The sequence below is a fragment of the Colletotrichum costaricense genome (assembly GCF_030867565.1).
Source record: "Colletotrichum costaricense strain IMI 309622 chromosome Unknown Scaffold_4.1, whole genome shotgun sequence".
NCBI lineage: Eukaryota > Fungi > Ascomycota > Sordariomycetes > Glomerellales > Glomerellaceae > Colletotrichum > Colletotrichum costaricense.
Genome location: NW_026848233.1, coordinates 1,713,324 through 1,739,942, shown reverse-complemented (window position 1 = coordinate 1,739,942; position 26,619 = coordinate 1,713,324). Strand labels below are relative to the sequence as shown.

General features: G+C 54.7%; 10 protein-coding genes across 10 annotated transcripts; 4 read left to right on the top strand and 6 right to left on the bottom strand.

Moving 5' to 3' along the window:
* Positions 1–2,256: 2,256 nt before the first annotated feature.
* Positions 2,257–4,043, bottom strand: CCOS01_04617 (chitinase 1; the record flags this gene model as incomplete). The annotated part of the gene is made up of 4 exons (XM_060452798.1): positions 2,257–3,037; positions 3,116–3,364; positions 3,438–3,536; positions 3,607–4,043. The coding sequence occupies 4 exons, from the start codon at positions 4,041–4,043 to the stop codon at positions 2,257–2,259; spliced, it is 1,566 nt and encodes a 521-aa protein (XP_060316756.1).
* Positions 4,044–5,914: 1,871 nt separating this feature from the next.
* On the bottom strand, positions 5,915–6,526 carry CCOS01_04616 (uncharacterized protein; the record flags this gene model as incomplete). The annotated part of the gene is made up of 1 exon (XM_060452797.1): positions 5,915–6,526. The coding sequence occupies one exon, from the start codon at positions 6,524–6,526 to the stop codon at positions 5,915–5,917; it is 612 nt and encodes a 203-aa protein (XP_060316755.1).
* Positions 6,527–7,029: 503 nt separating this feature from the next.
* Positions 7,030–8,350, bottom strand: CCOS01_04615 (ran GTPase activating protein 1; the record flags this gene model as incomplete). Its single annotated transcript, XM_060452796.1, has 2 exons — positions 7,030–8,100; positions 8,159–8,350. 2 exons carry the CDS (start codon positions 8,348–8,350, stop codon positions 7,030–7,032), a joined length of 1,263 nt encoding a protein of 420 aa, XP_060316754.1.
* Positions 8,351–9,008: 658 nt separating this feature from the next.
* On the top strand, positions 9,009–10,208 carry CCOS01_04614 (uncharacterized protein; the record flags this gene model as incomplete). The annotated part of the gene is made up of 2 exons (XM_060452795.1): positions 9,009–9,528; positions 9,583–10,208. 2 exons carry the CDS (start codon positions 9,009–9,011, stop codon positions 10,206–10,208), a joined length of 1,146 nt encoding a protein of 381 aa, XP_060316753.1.
* An 818-nt stretch (positions 10,209–11,026) lies between these two features.
* On the bottom strand, positions 11,027–11,797 carry CCOS01_04613 (uncharacterized protein; the record flags this gene model as incomplete). The annotated part of the gene is made up of 4 exons (XM_060452794.1): positions 11,027–11,313; positions 11,408–11,512; positions 11,593–11,716; positions 11,792–11,797. The coding sequence occupies 4 exons, from the start codon at positions 11,795–11,797 to the stop codon at positions 11,027–11,029; spliced, it is 522 nt and encodes a 173-aa protein (XP_060316752.1).
* Positions 11,798–12,600: 803 nt separating this feature from the next.
* Positions 12,601–14,451, top strand: CCOS01_04612 (iron only hydrogenase large subunit domain-containing protein; the record flags this gene model as incomplete). The annotated part of the gene is made up of 1 exon (XM_060452793.1): positions 12,601–14,451. The coding sequence occupies one exon, from the start codon at positions 12,601–12,603 to the stop codon at positions 14,449–14,451; it is 1,851 nt and encodes a 616-aa protein (XP_060316751.1).
* Positions 14,452–14,523: 72 nt separating this feature from the next.
* Positions 14,524–15,603, bottom strand: CCOS01_04611 (uncharacterized protein; the record flags this gene model as incomplete). The annotated part of the gene is made up of 2 exons (XM_060452792.1): positions 14,524–15,277; positions 15,422–15,603. 2 exons carry the CDS (start codon positions 15,601–15,603, stop codon positions 14,524–14,526), a joined length of 936 nt encoding a protein of 311 aa, XP_060316750.1.
* A 994-nt stretch (positions 15,604–16,597) lies between these two features.
* CCOS01_04610 (uncharacterized protein) lies at positions 16,598–17,057 on the top strand (the record flags this gene model as incomplete). The annotated part of the gene is made up of 2 exons (XM_060452791.1): positions 16,598–16,775; positions 16,936–17,057. The coding sequence occupies 2 exons, from the start codon at positions 16,598–16,600 to the stop codon at positions 17,055–17,057; spliced, it is 300 nt and encodes a 99-aa protein (XP_060316749.1).
* A 1,147-nt stretch (positions 17,058–18,204) lies between these two features.
* CCOS01_04609 (uncharacterized protein) lies at positions 18,205–18,882 on the top strand (the record flags this gene model as incomplete). Its single annotated transcript, XM_060452790.1, has 1 exon — positions 18,205–18,882. The coding sequence occupies one exon, from the start codon at positions 18,205–18,207 to the stop codon at positions 18,880–18,882; it is 678 nt and encodes a 225-aa protein (XP_060316748.1).
* A 3,349-nt stretch (positions 18,883–22,231) lies between these two features.
* Positions 22,232–22,645, bottom strand: CCOS01_04608 (uncharacterized protein; the record flags this gene model as incomplete). The annotated part of the gene is made up of 1 exon (XM_060452789.1): positions 22,232–22,645. A coding segment is annotated over one exon (414 nt), but the record flags the coding sequence as incomplete, so codon positions are not given.
* Positions 22,646–26,619: the final 3,974 nt, after the last annotated feature.

Below are 26,619 nucleotides of genomic sequence, written 5' to 3'. Positions count from 1 at the left end.
CTGCGACGGACTTAACGGAATTAAGAGTGGACCGCTGTCAGCGACGACCATCCAGTCCTTGGTCTGGAAACCTTGGTTGACGTTGCCATGTTAGAGATTCAGTATGTACAGCGCAAGAGTCATTCTGCGAAAGCTTATGGGGTATGCGGAATAGTGCAAGGTCATGCACGATGTTTCTAACCGGCTTACCACGGCCCAGTGACCTGGACGTCGGCCGGATCATCATCGGTCTTATCCTTGTTGCGTATAAACGGCTTACACGCAAGAGATATGGGACAAGACATTAGGTACTTACGCAGTACTGACCTTACTGTAGGTAGGTTATCTGCAAAAGGTTCGAGTCATGAAGAGATGGACAGTCACTAAGCAACATCATTGTCTCCATCACCCCGCGCACAAAAGATGAAGCAAGCCTGGGCCAAAATATTGCAATATTGCGCTCAATCAAGAGCTGGAACTGGCGGAGAAAAATACAGGCACGGAAAGGTAAGGTACGGATACATGGCTCACGGTCCGCCAGCTGAGCTGATGACGAAAGCGGGGTGGCTTGGAGGCTTGGAGTCAAAGAAAGAACACCCCACTTGATGAATAGCCCGTATAGCAATGTAACCCTCCAATAGGAATCCTTTCCATTTGACGTCAACCTCAAGTCCCCCCAATTCCCCAGGCTTATCGCTCCGATCCAATATTGGCTGCTGCTCTGGGTGTTCGACCAACACCAATAAACCAGACAACCTCAACTTCATGTCGAATGCTTATGCCCAGCAGCTAGTCTGACCTGCACCAGTTACACAGGCATTCAAGCACATACGAATACACGGTAGCCTAAACATGATAACCAACTCCTCTGCCGATCTTCTCGGGTGCTCCGCTGCCTCCGCAACCGCCAATTCCCCCTCTTCATACGCCGACAAGGGTGCCATTGGTACTCTTGTGCGCCTTTTCTCTCGGTCGCTGGCCGTGTGACTCATCTAGTCGACGAAACGGCACATGTGCCCAACCTATAATCACTCCATGGACCGTTACCATTAGGAGAACCTGAGACTCTATCGCCGAGTACCAGTCGTATTCCGACATCCAATTTACCCTCTCCTCCTCGATTTGTCAGCGACTCATCGCCGAAGAACGCAAAACCATCTGAAGTCGAGTTCCATCGTGACGACGGCCACCCATCAACATCGTCATCCCATCTCCAGGTCGGCAGTTTCCCACAGACTGTTCTGGGATTAACGGCCCATCTATCGGCCAGCCTCGGCAGCCTCCCCGGCCTCCATCGGTGAGGGGTCGCTTCCACTTGGAGCCTTTGCACGGTGGGACGAGCCTTTCCTTTGGGAACCTCACGTTGGACCAAGACTTTGACAATTGGTTGGACGACAAGGCCAGTAATTCGGTTCGACAATCTAACTGAGCACAGAAGTCTATTCAAACTCCCACCGCACCCTACAAGGCTCGAATGGAGAACCAAGAACAAAGTCTAGGCCATTGGATCGAGCCAGTGGGCGGTCCTTGGGGCCCAACTAACCCCTTTACAGCGACCCGGTCGAGTCCCAAATCACCGATTATTCGCCCCTCCCGTCAGCACTAAACTCATACAGTCCTCGGCTCCTGCCGAAGCGCTGAGCCAAGCCCCTGGAAGCTCCTCGCGGGCGATCGCCATGCAGTCGTCGTAAAACGTACGGCGTTGGTAGTCCACTCGACCTTTGCACTGGAGCCTTGAGCCAGGGCTGTCGGCAGTTGTGGATAGAGCGTTCGGGTCCGATGACAATACTCTCCCGTTCCGTAGTGCTCGACCGTTCGGCATACTTCCGCTGTTGTTTCTTCTTTTGTGCGCCCGTTGAGCTGCATCACAAAAGTCCCACTAAGTTCTTGACTAGTTTCAGCAACCCAGCTGTCGCCCATGTTCTTGAGGGAGCTGTACTGATCTAGAGGTAGGTTGGTTTCTACGTGAATGCTGTGGCTACTCGACGGTGACTTTGGCCAGTCTCCAATACAGAATAGTCCACTGACTGTTGGACCAATCATTACAAGCAAAGTACTCTCTGGTAACTCGGCGAAACTTGAATGCTGCCGTCTAATTCATTGGCTTCATTCGGCCGTATCTCATATGCATCGCTAAAAGCCCGTGTCCCAAGACTTCATTACAAGTCATATCCCGTCAAGAAATGCAGCATAGCGCATACCAACGCCTCTAATGACCTGCCCAAAAACAAAATTGAAAGAAAGCACAAATAACTTGCGCCAGCCAGAGCCCCCCTTTCACGCTAGGTTGCTCTTAATGTTGGCATACTGACTGTTGGGGTAGCTCAACAAGTTCTGGTTCGAATCAAGCTTGCCCATCTTGCTCGCCAACACACCCACCAGGCTGCCCTCGCCCTTGCGGTCACCAGCGGCTTCCCAGAAGACGGCGCCGCCGAGCTTATTGTCGAGTAGATACTGGGCCTTGACGCCCGCGCTCGCCGGGTTGTCGTAGCTGATGAGCTCCTTTGTGGAACTGTCGTAGCTGTACAGTGCACCCGCCGTCGAGTCGTACACCTCGACGGCGCCGGCCTTGGGAAGGACCTTGTAGTGCCACACGCCCGGCTCGATGGAGCCCGTCCCGACGCCCGAGTACGGCAGGCCGACGCCGTTGGCCGTGTTCTCAAAGGAGCGGCCGTACAGCGGCAGACCGAGGACGACCTTGTTGGAGGCGATGCCCTGGGAGAGGTAGTACGCCAGCGCGGTCTGGGTGTCGAACTTTGTCGCCGTCGGGTTGGACGGGTTCTGGTAGAGATTGGCCTGGTGGCCCGTCGTGGTGTCCCAGGAGCCGGCGTAGTCGTAGGCCATGAGGTGCCAGGCGTCGACGTAGGGGTCCATGCCGCGGAGGTTCATCTGCTTGTAGTGCGAGGGACCCGCGGGGCAGGCAATTGTGAGGGCGAAATGATAGCCCGGTGCGTTGGCCGCGGCGTAGGCGTCGAGCTGAGAGCGTACTTCCTTGAGGAGGGCGACGAAGTTTGTGGCTTCCGTGTCGCTGGCTGGGTATTCCCAGTCAATATCGAGACTGCGAAATGGGGGGTTTTGTTAGCGCAAGGCATGCACAAGTGTATGTGAGTCTCTGCGTGCATGTGGTTCTTCTTACCCGTCGAATCCCCAGTCAATCATGAGCTTGATCGCAGAGGAAGCAAACTGCTTACGAGCCGTGTCCGAGGCGGCCACGGCGGGGAACTTGCTGGACCAGGTCCAGCCGCCGATGGAGAGGACGAGCTTGAGCTGGCGGTTCTGCTTCTTGAGGGCGTAGAGCTGCTTGACGCAGCCGTAGGCGTTGCCTGCTTGGTTGTCGTCGCCAGAGTACTGGCGTTGTGTGTCTGAATAGGGGTCTGACGAGACTCTGAATTTCTTTTCGTCAGCCTTTTCCCTACTTCTTGCAAACTTTCTACCTTGGTATTTTGGGATCGACTTACACCGTGCCGTCTGTTTGGATATCCGCAAAGGAGTAGAGTAAGTGCGTCACCTTGTCTGCTGGAATGTCTGCTGGCTGGTAGTTCGCCCCATAGACGCCCCTGAAGCAGAAGTTAGCACGGAGGACATCTGGGGTCCCGTTGCAGATGTAGGGGTTTTCATTTAACGTACCAATTTGTGAAGTACAAGACATTCCTGTATCCCGATGCCGGGGTTCCTGTGCCGGTGGCAGGCGGAGAGGCGGTGCCCGTGCTGGACACTCGCACAGTTGATAGAGAAGACGGCGCAGCAGAAGCTGAGGAGGCCGCCGCCGACGTTCTCACCGACGACGAGGAGACGCCAGGTACCCCCGCCGAAGTCGACGAGGCGAGACGAGAAGTGACAAAGGAGGAGGAGACGGTGATGGGTGAAGGAAGAGACACCGCGGGCGGACTCGTGGGTGCTGCTGTCGCCGCTTGAGAGGTGGGTATCGTGACTTGGGTGGTGGACACCACCGTGCCCGGCTTTCCGCACGTCGGGCGGACGGAGCGGCGCTCATTTACTGGTACCGCGCCGGCTATGGAGGCCAGGACGGCGAGGAGAGGTAGGAGGAGGGATGATCCGACCATGGTGGGCGAGACTGCTTCAGCTTTCTGTGAATGGAGAAGGCTGGATTTACCTTGCTTGATCGACAGGGGAAAAGGGAGGAGCAAGGTCTAGATGGGTTGGTGCGAAGATGGACGGCTCTTCTTATTGTTTCTGGGTTATGGTCGTGATATCTGAGCCTCCCTTTCCCCTTCTCAAGACTTCCACGTTGACTATCCAGAGAGAGTGGGGGAGTGGTTCCCGACGATGGAGGGGTATTGCGTGGATGCTTCATGACGAGGAATGAGTAGAGTCTGGTGGTGCGAGTTTCACCAACCTCCAAGACCTTTCCAAGTGATGCTAGAAAGCAGTATTGGAGGCATTGGAATGGGAGGAGGAGAAGGTGGTGGTGGTGGAGTGGCCTTGTGAGCAGCCCCCCTTGACATCGCAGTCGACTACCACGTGTAGGAATGAGAAACCTCCACCCCGAAGTTCTGGATCTCCTCCAGGGCCACAGGGCCCCAGCCAGGGAACATCTGCAACATGGGCTGGAAAAGAAAAAAGGCAAAGGGAATATGAGACTTCCGGCACACGTTTCCCGGAAAGACGCCCATCAACGTTTACCAACTCTGGTTCACTTATCTGGCTGGAGACAGGACAGGAGATAATGTGACTGGAGCAAGGTTTCTTTCTTCCCAAATCAACTTTGATCGTGTTAATGATTCTTCGATGAGACTTCAAAACTGAACACAACTGCCAACAGAAGCGCTTGATTGGAGTTTCAGAGATATTTGCCCAGTCCAATAGATCATATCCCAAGCATTGGACAGAATCCTTTCGTGTGAGCCTGTCGATAAGCGCTAGTCACTTGTGATGCCTTTGAGTATGAAAAGGTGTCTCTGTCACTGGCAGATCGGAGGCTGTTCAAGTGCTGCTAGAAAAGATGAGTGAGTATGCAAGGTTGGATAGAGAATATGGTACGGTGGTAGTCGGACAGGTGCAGACGGCAGATGTATCCGTAACCTGGGGGTTCCGGATATGCCCCCGCTTTTCTCCGGGGAGGTGGCCACGCTGAAGAATGGAAACCCTGCCACTTTTGCAGCGACACCACAGCGGGAGCGCCCGATGTACCTTGCCCGCTGACAGCTGCCATCCGATCCCACCTCAACCTCGTAGGTTCCCGGAATCGAATGCTTTTTCCTTCTACCGGTTCCGTTGCAACTGTATCCTGATGATTTTTCATTCATGTATTGGAAATTTTCCAGAGCACCATTGTTGCTCTCCATAAATCCAAACAAGCAGGTTCCAAGGGCAGGCCAAACGCCACGAGGGCGTAAAACCTTCCCGGAGGATAGCTCAAGTAGGAAGGCCGTAACATTCCAGAGATTAAAAATTTGACCCGCCCTGGCTTACACGCCAATACATGGCTGACAGCCCACAAACGCTGCGCCGCCTCTGAGAACAATGTCTCGGCTGACATACCTGACTTTCTACCGGTTCTCGGAGGCCCTTCTTCATTTCATCCTTGCTCGATCCAAAAGAATTAAGTATCCAATAGTCTAGTCCTACAGTCTCAGTGACGACGACCTCAAGGCTGAAGCAAAGGCAATAAACTTGGAATACATTGTAATTTCAACTCCAACCCCAGACGAACCAACCACAATGCCCTCATGGTGAATATCTTCAAGACTCAAGACTCAAACTTACACGCAGGGCCACCAAAGACTCCAACAAAAACCCCTTTCCCCTGATGATTCTTATCCAGCCATGTCTCGCTTTCCAAAACGTTAGACAATAAGACTCCCTTTTCTTGACATGAACACAAATCCATTGCAACGCCGGCATCCCGGTTTCGATATTCCTCACAGCCAGGGCTTCTCCGACTTTTGACTCCCTGGCTTGAAATTCACCATCCTCAAACTCCCTTGCCACCAAGCCCCTGCGTCCCCATCTTCTCCCTCCCCTCAGCCCTTCCAGCAGGAGCCGGAGCCTTCTCGGCCCTCTCGAGCCACATCAACACTGCAGGCATCGCCGCAAAGGCAACCAACCCGCCAAACGTCGTCGCGACCAACGCCCATCCATTCCCACTCTCCCAAACCCATAGATCCCTTCCGTCCTCCCCTCCTTTGTGTAAATACACAGATATAATCAACCCGAGCAGCCCCTCCGCGCCGGCCAAGAACGCCGCCGCCAGACCTCCGATCGCAAGCCGGAACCACGCCACGCGCGGCACGTCGTAGACCGCCACCACGTACCGCGCAACGACGAGGCCTACCACGATCTGTAGAAGCATCACCGCCGAGACGAAAGGGTCGCTTTGTGAGGTTGTGAGATACCGCTGCTGCTGATCGGAGACGAGGGGCAGTCGTAAGTATTGGCGATATGTATAGACGATCCATGAGAGCAGCGTTGTTGCGGTGAAGGTGAAGAAGAAGTACGATAATGCGATGCGAACGATGAAGAAGGCGAGCGCGACGTCCCATAGGATCTCAATGACCGAGTCTGTGGTTTTGAAGAGGTAGTCCATGATTGCTGGCTTCAGATGGGTAGGGGGTGAATTCTTTCTGTGCAGTGTATTTGTTCGTCAAGGTATATTTGTTACCCGAGTTATTCGTGAAATCATTCCGTCGTTACAACTATCAATCTAAAGGGACAGTCTTTTGCATGCTATATACTGCCCTTCAAGCTCACGCGATTCCATTTCGTTGATCTTGTGATCTGGCATCGCCGTGGATGCCGGCTTCGTGGGGTGACCGTGGAGTGACGATCGGGATTGGTGCTACCCCGGACACACCACCCGTACTGCGACAAGCCTAAATGCCCAGGAGAATGATGTAGATATTTTTGCATCGGACTCCCGCCGGTCAGATGACAATCTGCATGTAATAACCACGGTCAAGACTGTTTGGGATGAAGTGTAATTTTGGGGGGTATCGTCTCTGTCTCCTCACTCCTGTATAATGGGGGGTCATTCCTCTTGCGTTCCATCATCTAAACCTGTAAACCAAAGAAAATGCTTCCATACATCTCTTAAATCTCCGTCTTGGCCAGCTTCTTGGCCAGATCGTCCACCTCCTTATCCTTGAGCTGGACGGTGGGCTCCTCCTGGGCCTCCTCAGCCTCCTTGGTAAGGATCTCGGCTTCCTTCTCGGCATCCAGCTCCTCTTCCTCCTCGGATTCCTCTTCCTCCTCCTCGTCAGAGTCCTCTCCCTCGAGGTCGCTCAGGCAGTCAAGTCCCCAAGCGTCCTCATCAACGACATCGCCACCAATCTTCTCCTTGCGCTCCTCGAGGAACTCGCGGATGGCGATGATGGAGGGGTCCTCCTCCTCCACCTTGTTGCCGTTGAGCTCAACCTTCTTCAAGGCAGGCAGAGACTCGGTCACAACGCTGGCGATACTCTCCAGTGCCTTGGGGGTGATGTCGTTGAAAGCCAGGCGAAGTGTCTCCAACTTGTCCTGCTTGCCCTTAGCAAGAGACTTGGCGACAACCTTGGTACCCTTGGGCGTGAGGTAGGCATCGTTGAGACCCAGCTCCTGCAGGTTTGTCAAGTTGGGAAGGACACCGGCAAGGGCCTTGGCACCATTAATGGTGAAGGTGTTGTCCTGGAGATCGAGGATGCGCAGTTCGGTCGCAGTCTTCAAGCCCTCACTAATAAGGTGGCTGATTCCCTCCTGGCGAATACCATTCTGGATCATCCTGATCTCCTTGATCTTGTTGTGAAGGCTGTAGGCCTTGGCCCAGGCCTGCATGCTGCCGTTCTCCAGACGGTTGCGACCGCAAATGACAGTCTCGAGGTATGGGACCTCCTTGCCCTCCTTTCTCGCTGCCTCCTTCTTGGCGTGCAACTCAGAGAGCGCATCAGCCACCAGAATACCAGCGTGGGGGCCGAGGCCGTTGTTGTTCAGGTAAAGGTGCTGGAGGGGCACATGGGCAGCCAGGAAAGCAACGACCGGGGCCTGGGTGTTGATACCGAAAGCATTGTCGTTCAGGTTGATCGTCGTGAGCTTAGGGAGGTTGAGAATAGAAGTGAGGAGGGAGGAGAGGGCCTCAGGGATTTCGCTCAGGAGACGGCCGGTAAAGATGTCGGAGAGGTCGGCGGACTAGTCACTTTTGGTCAGTGGATGGTTCTACGTGCGCTGGAAACTCTTGTTCGCCTACCTGGAGGTTCTTCTTGGTGGCCAGGACCTCACCAAGGAGCTTGCAAGCACCGACTCCCAGGGTGTTTCCCAGGAACCTGACCTCTTCGACGTCGGCCGAGCGCAAGTCGGCGATGTGGGGCTCGAGGTCGGCGCCAGTATCGAGCTTGAGACCCTTTCCCTCAAGAGAGAACACCTTGCGCGTGGTCGCCATGATAGATTTGTTGATAAGCAAGGAGTGTTGAAAAGGCTGAGAGCAAGGTGGCAGCGAAGGCGCAAAATGAGTGTATGTCGGGGATGTTTATGGTGGGGGAGGGGTTAAACAAAGTCACTTTATTTTGTTTTCCACAAGACCCCCCCGAGTCACAGTTGCAGGGGGTGAGCCCGGGTGGGTGCCTGTGTGCGGCTTGCCTCTGTGTGCCTGGTTGTGGTCACAGGGTGCCAGGCACCGACTGGCTAGGAGGCGATTGCCGTCATTTACGCTGACAGCTGGCTCCCACTGGCTGCCCTCTGAGGGTACCCCTGACACCTGGCAGAGTTGGTTTGGTAAGTGGACCCACAAGATGAGCTCCGTGAGCCGCGCTGCTCGTCGCGACACCCTGAGGATTGAGCCCAGGCGCAAACATCATTAAAGTTGTCAAGAACGAGGCCGATGTGATTTTTCTAGCGATTGACCTGCATCCCGCTGGCTACTCCCAATTAATTCATCATCCCATCTACGATAGCAGCGCATAGCTTGTTTCTCATTATATTGATCTCCGATCTCTTCTCCTCTCGCAGCGATAATTCTAACGCTTGATCACCGAACAATCCACAGCCTTTCATCGCTGCCTCTTTCAAAGTGCTAGGTTTCCATCATTCAACGGCCCAACATGGCTCGTGGAGACTCAACACCGCCCGACTCACCCCTCACCTCGGACCACAACGATACCTCCGAGGAGGAGGAGGTCCACGATTATGAGGATGAGTCGCTCCTGCGTCCCTCGAAGCGCCAGAAGCTAGGCGCAGCCTCGACAACGTCTCCCGCGGTGGTCGCGGAACCCGAACCAGAAGCCGTACCCGAGCCGGATCCCTTGGAGGGCATGTCGGACGTGTCTTCGGACACGTCTGGCGACATTCCCAGCTCTCCCATCAACGCCAAACTAGACGAGGAAGACTTCCAGGAGCAGGTAACTTCCTGTGCCTGGGAAGGCTGCGACGCGGGTGATTTTGGCAACATGGACAAGTTGGTGGAGCATATTCACAGCGATCACATCGAAAGCCGGCAGAAGAAATACACGTGCGAATGGACCGGATGCAGTAGAAAGAGCATGGGGCATGCTAGCGGTTACGCATTGAAAGCCCACATGCGAAGCCATACCAGGGAGAAGCCTTTCTACTGTTATCTACCAGGTTTGTGACCATTCTTTGCAGAGCCTTGTGGCACACCGGCTAACTTGAAGACAGAATGCGATAGATCATTTACGAGATCAGATGCTCTCGCTAAGCACATGCGGACCGTCCACGAGACAGAGGCCTTGCGTCCCTCCGATCCTGTCCCCAAGTCTATGCAAGCGGGCCCCACGGGAAAGGGAAAGCTCAAAATCATCATCAAGACTCCTCAATCACACGCTGCGGGACACGATGATGCCATCGATGACGGAGCTGACGACGACGAGCTCTCTGCCGACCTGTTTACTCCCTTGACTGAAGATCAAGGCTTCACTCCTGAAGAGCTCAAGATCCCCCTTGAGAGGCTATACAAGCTCTGTAGATTCCAAGTCAAGTGGGCGCAAGAGGAGTCGGTCAAGCTGGCGGAAGAGGTCAAGTACTGGGAGAAGCAGTACAAGGACCTGTGGCGCGAGAAGGAGGTTCTCTTCTCCCAGGTTGTCAAGAGTGAGGTCGACTGGCATGAACGCAGGCAGGCAGTCCTTTCTGGCGCAGCAGATGTCCAGCTTTCGGGCGTGCTGGAGAGCCAAGAAGGTAACCAGACAGTCACCAACGGAGAAGGCGCAGACTCCCAGGAAACCTCCAAGGCCGAAGAGACTCTGGTGAATGGAGCTAAATCCACTGAAGTAGCGGCAGCTAGTTAGGGTCAGCGCTTGGTGTCCTGGAACCCAGGCGTCCAGTTCTAGTTGGACAGATTGACCTAGGCCGGCGGCAATATCAAGGAGTCCCCTAGGGAATGGGTGACTCCCTAGTTCTGTGCATCTTTTGCGGCTGGTTTATGCTTTTTTATCACCTTATCACAACGCACCGGAAGGACGGTACCGGTGTGCGTGCGTTCGAAGCGGTCGAGGCGCCGAGGAATTTACAGGAAACGATACAACTCCGACTTGCCAAAAACAACAGATAGCAGAAGAAGAAGCAGAATGTTGCGCACCCTCGTCAAGGCCGTCATGAGATCAAGGGAAGCAGGAAACGGAGGCGGGCGTCTGGCAAGAGGACGTAAAACGACACCTACTAAAGCATACTAAGAAGAAGCAGAGAGTATGGACAGCACAACTTGACGTCTTTTGGTGCATGACGGGAGTCATGAGGAAGGCGACCAGGGAAATAGGCGCATGGAGTAAATGTACACTAGGGAGTGTGTTTCAATTTGCACTTCAAGAAGCAGCTTATGACTGCTTTTCTCATGGTCATTTCTTTGCCTGTTTAACCTTGCATAAGACTCCGAACATGCCATCTCACAAAGGTATTTTTTGGCAACGCAAAGTATGAAGGATGACTTTTTTCTTGTATTACCTTAACCACAAGATGACAGTCAAGGCCCATTGAACATTATCAAGGGAAAGCATTATTGCTAATTTGCCGCCATTCTGTGTTCACCAGCATTCAGATGGCTGCCAATCCCCTCAATCTACAACAGCTACAATCTTTCTCTCTCTCTTTTCGCTTTTCCGTTTGCCCTTTACAAACCCTTCTTCTTGGATCTATACGACTCGGTATTCTTAAAGGGGAACGAGCTCGTGTCCTTGTCGTAGCCGTGCTTCTTGCTGCGTCGCGACTTGTCCCCGGCGAACATGAGGCACCATAGCCCCGAGACGGCGAAGATGGCGCTGCCGAGGCAGCCGAGGGCAAAGGCCGTCTGCCCCGTTCGGAGCCATCTGCTGTAGCAGTAGAAGCCGGCCGAGGCGTGGTGGACGGAGGAGAGGATGAGAGCTGCGTTTGCGTAGGGGGAGACTGTTCCTGCGGGTGCTGTTTGGGAGGTTAGTTGTGTGAACCGGGAATAGACTAAGAGTTTTGGTGTTCGGGCATCAAGGGGACGGAGGGGGGATGACGGGAATCGTACTTAGGTCCTCTGATGCGAGGGGCACTGCTCCTGAGAGAGTCACGACGAGGAGGCCTAGGGTCAGGAGGGCGAAGCCTAGGGAACGGGCGAAGTAGTCTTCTAGAGCTGGAGGTTATGTTGGTCAGTCAGCCAACTCTTGGGGACTCACACGAGGTGGGTGGGATGGGGGCGACGGAGAGACTTACAGCCTGCGGCGTACTGGTAGTCATCGGGGCGGAGGAGGTTGGTGATGAAGCGCGGCCATATGATGAGCGGGACGGCCTGGGTCGCGAGCCAGCCCAGGTTTCCGAAGCTGAAGGTTGATATCGCCTATTGGTTCGTGGTAGGGCTATATGTCAGCGAGGATTTCTATGAGACGAGCATGGTGGATGGAAGACGGCTTACGTCCATTGGGTGATACGGTGAGCAGTTTTCGAGTTCCTTTTTGTACGACGAGTGATCTAGGTGGAATTGAAGAGTTGAAGGCTACGGATTACTGCTGTAAGAGCTTGCGTTGCTGTATTAATGAAGCTTCGTAGAGCGTTGCCTCGCGTGGAATGAGGTGACTTCAAGGTTGAGCTCAGGGAAGAGAGAGCTACGACGAACCGACGTCATTGGACGGGCCCCCGGCACCGCGTCCCTTGCCCGCCATGGCTTCCATAGTCCCGATTACCACTTGACGGCCTGCGTCGGCCAGCTGCAATGCCCCCTGTAATCCTGTCAGGTCCTCAGGGGCCGATGCCGCGAGGGGCGCCCAGGTCCCTGTCCACTTTTCCCATCCCGCCACTGAGTGGATGCCGATTTCGCAAAGCCTAGGCGCGCCTGCACTGTCAGCAGTGTTGACTCTGCGAAAAAAAAAACCCAGTGGTGGGGGATGGATTTGCAATCAACGATTAATTCCCATCCACCACTCGGTTTGCGCATCTCCGGCCTCGCGGAATACAAGGAGGAACCACAGGTCGTCCACAAACAAGATAGGCTCTCTCCCATCGTTTTCATACTCATACTTGGACGAACGGCTTGTGTTCTCGCGTCTCTCTCACACCGCGCTGCGTTGCGACTCACACTTCTTATCGTCAACTTCTCTATCGCATCGCATCCACGCATTGCCCCGCCATCTTCGACATCCCGCCTCCCCTCCTTTCCCTCCCACTCTTCCTCCCTCCCTCACCTCCTCTACGCCTCACGACACTACGACCAGAAAATCCTCCAATATGAGCGCAATCCTCTCCGCAGACGACCTGAACGACTTCATAAGTCCAGGCGTAGCCTGCATAAAACCAATCGAAACCCTCCCCTCCGCGCCCCCGCAACCCCCCCTCGACGCCTCCCTCGAACACGAAGTCATCCTCGACGGCCAACCAGGCTCCAACACCAACGCCGCAGCGAGCAACGCGCCCCCCGCCGAAATCTCCCTCACAGACTGCCTCGCCTGCTCGGGCTGCGTCACCTCCGCCGAAGCCGTCCTTGTGAGCATGCAATCCCACACCGAAGTCCTCAACACCCTCGACTTCGGCCCGTCCCTCCGCATCGTCGGCCCGGACCCGACCACGGGCGAGTTCCGCGTCCAGGGGCTCGAGGACGAGAGCAGGATGCTCTTCGTGGCGAGCGTCTCGCCGCAGACGAGGGCGAGCCTGGCTGCTGCTGCGGGGGATGGCACGACGGAGAGGCAGGCGGGGTATATGCTGGACGCGCTCTTCGGCGGCGAGCAAGGTCTTGCCAGCGGGGGAAAGCATGGGAACGGGTTCACGTGGGTGTTGGATACCAACGTTGCGCGCGAGGCGTGTCTCGTTCTCGGGGCGGATGAGGTCCTGGGCGGTGGCAGTAGCCCAGCAGCAGCAGCAGCAGCAGCAGCAGGCGCTTCGCCGTCCCCATCACCGTCGACCCCCGCGACCAAGCCGATTCTCACATCCTCGTGTCCTGGGTGGGTGTGCTACGCCGAAAAGACGCACCCCTACGTCCTCCCGCACCTGTCGCGCGTGAAGTCGCCCCAGGCGCTCATGGGCACCCTCCTCAAGACGACGCTGAGCAAGAAGCTAGGGATCCCGCCCAGCAGGATCTGGCATCTGGCCGTCATGCCGTGCTTTGACAAGAAGCTCGAGGCTAGTCGCGAGGAGCTGACGGATTCGGTGTGGGGTCCCGACGGGGACGGGAAGCCCGGTAGAGGGGTCCGCGACGTGGATTGCGTTATCACGAGCAAGGAGGTCCTCATGCTGGCCGAGTCAAGGGGTTTCAATTTCTTTAATCTACCGCGGGCTAAGCCACCCGCCGGTGTTCTCCAACGTACGCCGTTCCCGGACGCGAGGTTGGAAAAGTTCCTCTTCCCGGCCCGTGGAGCCCACCGCTCTTCCGTGGCCGCTGGCTCCTCCGGCGGCAACCTCTACTTCACACTCCAGACCGTGGCCTCCAAGCACCCCAACTCCCAGATCCAAGTCATCCGCGGCCGCAACGCCGACGTCGTCGAGTTCGTCGTCGCTTCCGCCACGGGCGACCCCATCTTCAAGGCTGCGCGGTACTACGGCTTCCGCAATATCCAGAACCTGGTCCGCAAGCTGAAGCCGGCGCGGCCGTCCCGTATGCCCGGCGGCAAGGCGTTTGGCGCCGCTAGGAGACCTACAGGGAAGTCTGCCGGGCTCGAGTACGCCTACGTCGAGGTCATGGCCTGCCCCGGCGGCTGCACCAACGGCGGTGGGCAGATCAAGGTGGACGACCCGATCGTCGTGGAGCGCAAGGGTTACGAGAGCAAGCCGGGCCCTCTGGAGCAGAAGGATTTCCTGGCCGAGGTCGACGAGGCCTACTTTTCAGCAGAGGACTCTGACGGCGAGGAGAGCAATGGTATTACTCAAAACGGTGACGGTCTGCAAGTAGCAGACGACGTTGTTGACGGAATTTCGCCTTCTTACATTCGAGATACCCTGGCGCATTGGGCGGATTGCACTGGCATAGACTTGGGTAGACTGGCCCTCACCACGTATCGCGAGGTGGTCAGCGACGTGGGCAAGGACAAGGCCAGCGACACGGAGCGCGTCGTTCAGCTGGCGGGAAAGATTGGTGGAGGCTGGTAGTCTTTTTTTTGCTTGTTTCTTCTTTCTCTCTCTGTGAAGGAAAGGAAGAGTCAAATTAGCATAGCAATAATTTCATCCTTCCTTTGTGCCTCGCTTGGCGAAGCCGAATCCACCTCTTCCAGTCCCGTCCGGTCCGCGTGGAGCTCGAATGGCCTGCTTGGGCTGGTCCTCGACGTCTCTCGGGGTTGAACGTCCAGAATGCGGGTTGTACGTGTTGTACGTGTTTGGGCTGTCGCCGCCCCCACGCTTCTGCATCCCGAAGCCGCCTCGGGGTGCGTATCCGGGGTCGTAGAGCTCACGACCGCTCTCGGCGCGAACGGCGTCGGATCGACTGCTACCAGGTCGTCGTAGGTCGTCTTGTCGATTCGAGTTCCCTCGATATCCACCACCGCCGCCGCCGCCGCCACGACCACGTCCTCGTCCACGGCCGCGCCCTCCACCTCTTTCGTTCTCGGTACCTCCTCCTCCCCCTCTAGGTGGCGTGACTGTCCCACTCGGGCTCGAAGCGCCAGAGGAAGGATTCGACTCGCCAAAGATCTTTGCGCGCGCCTCCTCGTACCGCCGCTGCTTCTCCTCGAGCTCGCGCTGCTGCTTAGCGCGAATTTCCTCGGGCGTGAGCTGCGGCTTCTTCTCGGCGTGCTGATCGTCGGCGTCATCGTCGGCGAGGGAGAGGTGGGAGAGGAGGCCGGTGACGGGGTCGCGCCGGGCGATTGTTCGGGGCGCGGGTTTTCGGCTCAGGACTTTGACCTGGGGTTTGAAGCCCGTGGCGAGGGGGACTGAGGGTTGGGCTTCGAGGAAGGTCATTGGTGTGGGCGTGGGGGAGTCACTAGTGAAGGTCGAAGTTTGAGTTAGCTGCTTGCCTCTTCTTTTTTTCCCTATTGACAATTATTGCCATTGGCAGTACAAGGAATAGGTAAAAGAAAAGGCCAAAGTTTGGGCACGTGAAAAAACTCCGGGTAAAAAGACATACGCTGATTCCCAAAGCTTTCGATTCTGCTCGGCATGCTGGGCGAGCCGCTCTGCCTTGGTCATCGGTACCTGTGGTTCAGGCTGCACCTCTGTGGGTTGGGCGTCAAGCTTGTCGGCTGCGGACTCCCAGTCATCATCCTCCCAGGCGTCAGGGACGAGAGATGCGCCGCCCTTCTTGACCATCTTTTCAGCTTCTTGTCGGGTGGTGTTTCCTGAAGCGACCCAAGTTTGTGATAACGTGACCGTGATGGTGGGGGTGGGTGAAGCTTCACTAGGGTGTCGAGGCCTGCCTGCAAAAAGGTGGTGGGCGATCGATCGGTTGAGGAAGCTGAGACCTGAAAGGGAGGAGAGAGGTGTGCTGTGACCGTGACGAGGCGAGCGGTGATCTCGGGCTAATGTGGGAGCATTGGATGGGTGGATAGGATAAAGGTGAACACACAAGAACCAAAAATGGCAGGTTGTCCAAAGGGTGGTGAAGTCGATGCTCACAATGATGTTAAAGGTAGAAGGGGGAAAAAAGGTGGGATGAGATGAGTGAGGTTAACGGACCCCTTGTCGGTTGTGCCTTGGTCAGAGGCGTCCGAGGCGGCTACGGCTTTTTTTTTTTTTTTTTTTTAGCTCCCCTCAGCTGAGCCATAGACATGATGTTTACTTTGACTTTCGCCTCTATCTGGGCGAAAAACTGTGTACTATATAAGTATTCTCTCCGGACTTGTGTGGAGGGGCACCCAGGGGTCAGCAGGCGCATCGGATCTTGGAAACACCCTTGGAATGGTGGGGTTGGCTGGGCCCGGGTGACAGCTGGAGGCAGGCGAGCGATGTCCATCTCACCTCATACGTGACTTACCACTCTATCACTCACTGCGGTGCTTAGGCAGAGCTGCGACGGAATAACCTCAACTTTAGCTTCTTCAACAGGATTTAGCAAAAGGTCCCACATTTCAATACTTCCTTCCTAACTCTCGAGGCCTTTGTTCAATAATCTCCTGAAACCCCCTCCGCCGGTTCTTGGCACATCCTCCTACTGCCCAGTCGGGATTCAAGGTGAGTTCACGAGCTACAGCTGAGCGGTGGTACAAACACCCAACCCCAGGATATACATGGGCAAACAGCTCATCACTTTTCAGCAACCCGCGTTTACACAACATTGAAGAAAAATTATTCAGCAGCCAATACAATGGCAGCAGGTGGCGCAAAGCTTCAGACCCCCAGCTCCGAGGCTGGAGGAAGCATCCGAGACGACCCCAAAGCCTCTTCGGCGGCGGTAGCGGCCGCACCCAGCTGGAACAATAAGAAGTTCAGAGAAGAGTACGAGTCTTTCAAGGCGAAACTTCTCGACCAGAGATTCGACCCCAGTAAGTGAACCTCGTTCGCTTCAATTCCAAACTTCCGCCCCCCCCCCCCCCCCCCGGGTTGTGAGGTGATTTGATGGCACCCACCTTAACGACATGGTTGAAGCAAGTCAAGAGAAAGAGATGAAAGGGCTAAGCTTACAAAAATACTTCCAAAAAACAGAGCATTTCCCGGACCCGTTACTTCCAAGAAGCGGCTCCGATCCCCGAAATAACCCAAAGACGACGCCGGAGGCTGAGCGACGCATCGACAAGATTATCGCCGAGTACAAGGCAAGAAATTAAAGAGTCAAATTTCGCCTAGGTCGCCATTTGATCTATTTTATCAGGTTGGTCAGTTGGTTTAAGGGGAGTGAAGGGGAGGGGCTCAAGATATTCGTTGATCCATGCTCAAAATCTGCAATTGAGGTGGGAAAGAACGAAAGAACAAGAGAGGTATTGAAGGATTTCAACCTCTTTATTGTGTGTATGAGAGTATGTTGTCTACATCAACTCTTTGTCTAGCTTGTTTGATGCCCGAAATAGAGGGGAGTTTCAACACATTGTTTTTGCGTGAAAGGAGCCGTTTCATTCAACTTGATCTTTCTCCGTTGTCAAAACCCATGAAAACCACGAACCTTGGAAAAACCTAGGAAAAGACAAGGCATGGTAATTGTCTGAATCACAGAGAGGCCGAGTGACTGCTGGAGCCTTGTGGGGCTTTTCGAGTCCTGAGGTGCACACGGAGATAGGTTGGTAGGGTGAGGTAGTCACGCGGACCAGGCAGGTCGGTCATTCACTCTCAACCACCAACCACCCACCCGACCTTATTTCCTCGCCTTGCCTCGCCTCACCCTCAAAATTGTGACGGAGATGGCTCAGCCCAGCCCAGCAAGGTCAGACCGGGCAAGGCAGTGAATAAAAGCTCCCCTCAACTTCTTCATCTGAAAAGTCCCATTTTGGCCGTGTAATTTCCCTAATCAGGCAAATAGCCATCTCCGTTGTTTCGTTCACTCACCTCTTCGGCCACCGCTCATATTCGAGAAACCGCCCTTTTCGTCCTTTGAACGATCTATAAAGGCGTACTCGGGCCCTACTATTGTTAGCATCGTTCTCTGGTTCTTCATACATCCTTCATACACTTTCGCGGTTCTGAAGAAGAAACGCAAACATATTGCAACAACAACGAAGACTAGAACAACGACCAGGGCTTCGATAGCAACATCGTTTACAACTCAACTTGATCAAGACTCAAGGCAAACATCCTTCCCCAATCTCAATTTACTCTACTCCCGCCTTAATCGCCTTGCGATTTCCAACCGGGGCATAATAAGTACAAACTTCCGCCTCGGCCTCAAAGTCCAACCAACCAACTTCACCATATCGAAGGGGCCAATCCAGGCCAAAGGGAGCACTTACACTACATCAAACACCTCAACTACAAGACTTCACAATGGCCAACCCCCAAACCCCATCCACCGGCGCCGGCGCCGGCGCCAACATCCTCACACCAAACACCAACGCCTCCAACCTCAAGCCCATCACCAAAATCAGACTCTTGCCCTCCAAGCCCATCCTCACCCCGCCCACGACAACAGGCACAACCACCCCGAACCCCGGCACCAAGCCAAAGGCAACCAAGCTCAAGCTCAAGGCCTCGTCGTCCTCGTCTCCAGCCTCCGCCGCCAGCCGCCGCCGGAAACTCCACCGCCACCAAGACGTCGCGGGCTCCCGTCAGTCTCCCGAGCCCAGGACCCCGGTACACCCAGCCGCAGCAGGAAGCCTATCGACAACAGACACGGAGTCGACAGAGTCAACGGTCTCGGAGACGCCCACCCCAGAGGCGCCAGCAACGGCACCAGTCAGAACCTACCCCTCGAGATTCGCATCCCTCTACGCCACCGCCGCCCGCGTCGACCACTGGCTCAACCAACAAGTCGCGCTCCACGCGGCCCGCGTATCCCCCTTCTCCGCCTTCTCTGCGGCGGCGGCGGCGAACGCCAACCCCAAGCTGAAGCCGAGGATCCTCATCTCGACGCGGAATCTCACGTGGATGAAAGCGAGTAACGGCGTCTGGGTGAAAGTCCCGCTTGCGAGTTGGAAGGAGAAGCAGATGAGGCCTATTACCTAGGTCGTGTTGTGACCGAATCGTGGTGGTGAGTGAGTATGTGAAATATACATGCACACATGCACAGCCAACGGCGCGCAGAGGAATAGAGGGAGAGAGAAAGAGAGCAGAGAAGAGCATCGAACATATGGGCACCGATGTATACTGCCCACCGGGAACAAAAGAGTTCCCACTTACGACTTACGAACTTTGATCCAAGCATCAGATCGAGCGTTCGTTTAGAGAGATACCCATTCTCCGCCGTTGCATTATGTTAGATACGGGAGAAGAAAAAGGGGCACGAGGAACAATGTCTTGTTTATCGGAAGCATACGGTATACCCAAAGGCGTTACGGCATTAGACGGGACTACAGAACAGGATCCCACACGAAGAGAATCCTGGAGATTTCTCATGGGGGGAGAGGGGGGGGGGGGGAAGAAACTGTCCCTTCGTTCAGAGAGTTTTCTTCTCTAACTCCTATACCGATAATTGCTAGGTCAGCGGTATATCTGTTGGGGATATGAACAGGAAAGAGACTGGGGCACGATTAGAAATTCTCTCGCGAGATCGCTAGAGGGTACATCATAGATGATAGATGCTCAGGCAATTACGAAGATAATGAGAATGCGAGACTGTTGGTCTCTAAAGCCCCGGTTTATAAGAGTGGCCTTGTACCGTATCGTGTGATTTCCCTTGAAAGCCTCATCCCGTCAAGGTCGATCTTTTGCGCCTGTAGAGCCGGAAAAAAACCACCACACAAGAGTGACCTTGAGTTGAATGTACGATCTGGCACCTCGATGATGTATATGAGGATACCTTTTCAGCAGAGTGGTGTGCCATGCTCGAATGATGCATGACTTGATGTGACTGGATGTGACTGCTGAACCTACTGTGGTGGTAGTAGAGCAACCAGAGAAATCGATTGTGCCGAGTCTTCTCACTGGAGTCCATCACAATCGACCAGATGCCAAGAAAGCGGCTCGGAAGCGGCAGGCTTGCGGCTCGTCTCAGCCTGGAGCCGCCGTTGACCGCCCGGAGCATATCGGTATTACCATTGGAAGAAAGGTGGGACATATCGAAACTGTATCGATCCAAACCTTGTACTCGGCTCTCGTTTTCTCCTTCTCTCACTCTCACTCCTAGTCTCACTCTCAGATTGATCTAGATCGTCCGGCTTTGGCACATGGCAATCCGGAAAAAAGGCATCGACCCCTCATCGGCAGAACACGGAGAGCATTAACGTCGAGCTTGCATCTTTACGCATGAAGCTCCCCCCCAACGGCACGAGAGGGTCCGTCAAACCTAAGTTCACCTAACCTGTAGAACAAAAAAAGCATCGTAGATCTGTTCGAAGCCGACGGAATCTTGCTCGACTTGCCAAGAACGTAGACCATTGCAAGCTGATGCCGAATGGCGAGTCTCGCAAAGTTGAAGAGTGTTCTCATGCACGAAGGGTCGTACAAAGAAGCACGTAGGTTCATCGGCATGTGGATTCCGAGGTGAGGGGGGAATGTCAGTCAATGAGGAACTTGGGCCACAGCTTGGACGAAACCTTTTACTGTGCTGGGTTGACAAACCGGGATGGGCGAGGTGCAGATCCGGCGGGTCGGGTCGAGTGTCTCTTCGGACGAGTCTAGGTAGGTAACGCTCAGGACGTTGTGTGGTTGCGAAACGTTGGTGAAAGACGCGCGGTCGCGCGGAAGAAGAGACTTGAAGGTGAGTTTGGGTGTACAGTAGTACGGAGAGGAGATCAGACATGTTCGTCGGTCGTGCCTGGCACTGGCCAATGTACTTGTGACTCCTACATAGGTTGAGCAATTCTTGTTGGGAACATGTCGACTTTTTCTCCGTAGATGGCTATCAGACGTGACATTCTGTGCCGGGGAACCGTTACCTTATTAGCCAACTTCCCATCAAATGCTCAGGCATGCGCTACTTTTTTTCTGTCAAGCATGCTCGTGTTGCCGCCGGTTCTTGTATAGCGGTTAGGGAACACCGTGGCAGCGATGCAAGACATGAGGTTGGTCTTGTAGCGGTTGCATGGCGTGGCAATGAAGCGAAGCGAGCCTAATGACTCGTTGACCAAAAGCCGCAAACCCGCCATGTCTCGAACGCTGGGCAACGTCGGATCAGACGGGTGCAAAGTTGGACGCCCACGTCAAGGAGGACGAAAAAGAGGCAATTGACGTAGTGGAGTCGACCGGTTTGTGTAATGTAGCGGCGGGACGGCTTCTCCACCGGAGTTGAACGGCGGGGAAGATTGACGGTTGTCGTTAGACGTCCATCATCTTGTACCAAGCGTGGGGGAATGTCGGGGTTAAAGTCTCGACATGATACTGAGGTGCTGCCAACTAAATTGTGGCGCAGGAATCCCGCATAATAGTCACTTGGGATGTGAAGCAGGATTCAGAGGACATCCCGCGACGTCAGCGCATGGTTGCAGTGAGCGGTGCTCCGGTACCGATACATTGTTCTTGGTTGACAGGTATAGAGGACCACGTTATGCCCTGCCAGGCTGCCAGGCTAAGCGGAATTGCGAGTCGTCGCCACGAAGCCGGCCCCTCCAAGACAAGGCCTAGGAGTACGCTTGGAATTGACCGATAGTTGAAGACATGTCGGTGTGGTAAGACGGATACATCAGGTGAATGATTGACTGACTAGCTTAGTGTGGATGTCAGAAGGGAAGAGCAAAGTAGAAAGTGTTCGCCATTATGACGATTGTATGCGCTTGGTTACCTCGAATACCGCAACAGCTGATGATGTCCTGTCTTTAGGCAAGTCGGCATAGCTTGCAAACGGGGCTCCCCATTGGAGTACTGTAAGTCTTGCCCCTTGTCTGCTATGCCATGAATGTTCCCCATCGAGAGAAACTGTCTTGGTTCATTATTGATGAAGCTGAGCCCATCAGCACACTAAGAGAAGCAATGGCCTACACTGGCATGCCGGTCAGCGCTTACACAGGAGTCACTGGCAACTCATCGGTCAATAGGCTATCTGACCGCCGCATTGCCACGAAGGTTATCTTGTGCCAAATACCACCCCACAGTGGACGGTAGAAATTTCAGTTTTAGCGAGAGATGTGGGAGCTGTGAAGGCGAACTCGAGCAATGGACCGGGGGTTCTATGCCCTGTATTGTGGTATAGCGTCAAAAGCTGACAATATGGAAGCCTGAAGACAGTGGCGGATATCATGAAGGCTGAAGCTGCGATTGTCCCGAGAGATAATCCAGGTCTGGGTCACGTCTTATTCTGCTAGTGCATGTATTCGAGTTGTTGCAGATGGAGGAGCGTCAAAGGCGATGGAAGCTGCTGAGTGGCTGTGGGCAGGCCGAAGCAGAGCCCCCTTCTTGGCTCGGCGAGGTAATTAATGGATCACAACTGAGGTGCAGGTATCGCCGTGGGAGGTGAATCGATAAGTGATAAGAAAACTAGGTCGTTGGTGTGGTGTTTGGGGGTCATTTGTCCGTGTTGGTAGCTGTACATTCCAGTCGCGTGGATGGGGACAAGTATCCGTAGAGAGGGCGAGACCACGAGATACTTTAGGTATCCGTACTTTGGCATGGTGTTCTGTTGCAGCCAATGCTTCGCTGGAAGAGGCGATGTGGAGTTGGTTCGTCGAGACTTGATTGACTCATCCACCTTGTCAATCGCATCGTCCGTCAAGCCCACCCACCAGCGCACCCACCCCGGCGGTTCGCTGCGCGGGTTGCCCTTGTCGAATGGAGGAGGATGGCCCGCCGGCGGGTCGACGTTTTGGTTTCCCGAGGAGGATCCCTTGGGTCGGCGGTCTCGGAGGGAAGCCGGCGAAGCCCCCCACAGGTCTGCGCTAGGTCCCGCCCAAGAGATCCATGGCCAAAGTCTTTAGCGTAGTAATGCGGCGCTTTCCTCTCAATGACCTGTGTCGCTCAGCTCGGAGATGATGTTTAATATTGGTATCTAGATAGCCTGGCACGACTGGTAAGTCTGCTCCGGTTGGCAGTTGGTTCAAGGCGCGAGAGGCGCTGGTCATTCCTCTCTGGATCTTGGGTCTGTTCTAGAAGGTCGTCTGGAACAATGCTCCCCTGTAATGGAGCAAGCCTAGCCGAAGTGTGGCGCGATGGCACCCTAAGTATAACTTGGAAGGCATGGCGTTTCTTTCTGGAATGACTTACCAAGTCAGCTTTTGAGGATGAAGATGAATCAGACACCTTGAGGTTCTACCTCAAGGTCAACTGAGGAAGATACAAAGCGTGTCTCATGGTTGCTTCTGGCGGAGGGCACCGAAAAACAGGCGAAGATGACTACTGCAGTCGAGTACGTACAATAAGGTGAGGTAGAAGGAGAAGCGAATCCAAAAAGGGAATCCGTGAAAGAGTAGGTACAGGTGCAAGTGGAAGCGGATGCAAAAGGCAAGAGGTACATGCGAGTTGGGAGGTGCACCTGCTGCATCTGCTCTGCACCTGCACCTGCGCCTGCATCGACTTCGGGGCTGTAAGTTGTAACATATACATGTCGATGCGATGCAGCGCGAGATATCTTCCGTCGACAGTATGTGAGCATGTACCAGGGCAGTCTCACCAGGGCAAATACCAGATACCTCTAGATGCAGTCATCCAGCCAGTCGCATTCTGATTATTCCCGGGGCGCAAATTGGACGCACAGAGCGCGGTAAGCACAGGCGGATTGGCCGTTGATTTGTGGAATGCTGTGGAGGCAATCCAGAACACTTTGGACAGTCTCAAACTCCCCAAAACGGCATTCCGAGCTCTGTACGGAGTGGCCGTACTTTGGAGTCTGTCTCTTGAACTTTTTCTCCATACCTACTAATGTACGTGAGCACACACACACGCACACACATACATGGTGGCGGTATCTGATTGTCTTGGTGTCTTGGTTCTGCCTCACTTACTCTCTTCACCAGCTTTCTCCCACATCTAGTCGGTAAGGTAATTGTAAAAGCATGTAGATGCTACCGTTGATTAAGATAGATACCTACCCTTCTGACTGTATGTGGGGTTATCTTTTGGCCGGCGGGCTAATACCGTACCTTTGCCTTGCACCTGCATCGCACCTTCCACCGGCACCATATATTGTGACTATTCTCCCTGACATCGTCGACCGTACATGTGAGAGATGGATCGGTGTTCCCGGCCTCTTTGCTTGAACTCTACCTTACTCCGTACCTTAGACCTGGAACTCAAGGTAGAAAGGGCAGGGCTTTCCCATATAACAACTCTCGTCACCATTGGGAATGATATCCAGGTGGCTGGCTACCTTATCCATCGAGTACCGAGTAAGGTAGGACGCAGCCTCTGTGACAGGCACCTTCCTTCCACACAAAGACCCCACTTTCAAAGACAAAGAGCAGGCTTTGGTTTTTGGGCCTGGGTCGCCGCTTTCCTCCCACGCCTCTTACCTCACTCCGCCTCACCTCCTCCTCTTCCTCGCCTGTAACCTGCCATTCGCAGAGTTCCGACTCCCACGCTCATGCTTATGCTCACATCCTCTTTACCTCACCTCACCTCATCTCACCGATCCGACGACTACCTTGGGTACTCACTCAGGTCAGCTTTATTATTTACCCCACGAAATACTCGGTGCGCCTCACTGGCCAACTTCCCACCTCACCTCACCTCAAAGGTCAACTCTCCAACGCTTGACCTCATTTCGACTCGTCCGTCTCCACCCTTGAAGGCTCGAACCCAATTTTTCCAGGTTCCCAGCATCGGGTCGTTTTCTCCCCTCACGAACCGGAATCCTCGACGGAGTAGTATCCTCCAGAGTTGAGAACTACAGTACATACATTCTACCACAGTACGGGTGCCACTTCACGATCCGCCCCTCTGGCCAGCCTCTGGCTTTCACTGGATGCTGTCATCGCCAGCATCACGGACTCCCTGGCTTCCAATCGGGCCTTAGCTTGGATAACCTCAGTCCATTCGACACTGGCTGGGCTGCTACCCTTACGCTGTCACTGTTGACCCACTTTCACACCTCACGATACCCAAGCACCCAAGGTACCTACCTACACCAACCTTACCTTACAAGAGCAAGGTACCGACCAGTGATCCGTACCCAACGGGAGACACCTCACTGCTCGCCGCCGCTCTGTCCTCCTGAGTCCCATCCGGCCTGGTATTGAACCTTTCCTTTTCCCCTCCACCGGTGACTGACTGGAAGGACGCAACTCAGTTCAGCTTGCACGGCGTGCCTCTATTCGCCTCCACAGTTGGCCAGTCGGCGTTGTGTACTTGACAGTGGACACCAACCTGGAAAGGTACCTACAAAAAAGAAGGACGGCAAAAAAGGCAGGAAGCAACAAACCTCGAGTCTCAACTGGACCCAGTCACGCCTTCCCCTCTCGTGGCTCCTGTCCGCCCCCCCTCCCTACCGCCTCCACCCTGCCGCCTCCACTCCCACGCACACAACCTGAAGGCAACCCGATCTCATAGCGTGGTCCGGCTCTCTCTCACTCTCCATCCCACTTTCACACTCTCCCAACTTCTCAACCCCCTCCAGCGAGAGAGAGCGAGAGAGAAAAAAAAATCCAAGTCTCCAATTTCACCTCCGAAAAATCACATCACCCGCAACCGAAACCGCAACCGCAACGCCAGCCGCATCCTACTCGCCGCCGCTTCCTCTCACGAACCAAACTCACAACTCTCACACCGCATTCTCACTCACTCACACACACACACACACTCTCTCTCTCGCACGCACACACCTGCGCGAGACCTCACCCCCATCTGCCGCTCGTCTCTCGCGCCCACCAATCCCTCGGCATCGCGGTCATATCACGGGCCTGTTTTGACGTCAACCAAGGATTCAGGCCTCTGCCTCGACTAGGCCTTCACCTTCACCGTCCGTCACACAAAGACGCCAGCCAGCAACCATGTCCGGCTCCGAGGGTGCACATGCAAACACAAACACAGGCGGCTTCGACCTGTTGAAGCGAGCGACACAGGCCATGATGATGTCAGGCTCGACTTCTAGGTATGTGCAATTTTTCGTTGTGGCTCTCTGCCGTGCTCTACACCCTTTGCATCCTCTTTGCCCACTACCTTTTGCTCCTATTCGGACCCCTTTTTGCACCCTTTTCATGTTGTCTCCATGCCCCTTGAATCCTGCACCGGCCAGTTGGTTGGACTGCTTCACCGCGTGCTCGGTCGAAGCTGTGGCGCTAGCTTGCTTGCTTGGTTGCTCGCTCACTCTGTTCGGCTTGCGTTGTGACGCCTTTCCAATTCGCTTGTTATCCGTCCTTTATTTCCCTTTACACATGGGACTTTACCCCGGCCTGCCTGCCTCTCGCCTGGTTGCTTCTTCAAAGCTGGAGTTGCGTAACCATGGAAAATACCGTTTCCTGTCTCCGTCACTCGCTAGCTAGGCTTGGTGGGTGTTCGAGACCCTAGGCATCTCCTCATATGTCATCGACGCTTTTCATTACCTGTCACCACCCCGTCACATTACCTTGTTGTTCCCATATGTGCCCCCGATCTTCCCCGCGGCGCGCATTGGACCCTGGAAGGAGCCTCTCTTCTTGAAGGTTGCCCATTCCATGCGGCATGTCATCGTCGGACATAGACACATACTACCCAAAAGCGTGGCGATGGAGGGGTGGCTGGCGAACGAGGGGCCTTTCCTGTCGCCTGTTCACTTCCTGCACCCGATGGGTTTCTGTCAGGACGTTCCTCATTTGGCTAGTGCCAGAGGCCGATGCCGTCAACGGCCCTTTCAGCCTACCGCTGAGGGACCCCAGACGATCCCGGACGAGTGTCCGAGGC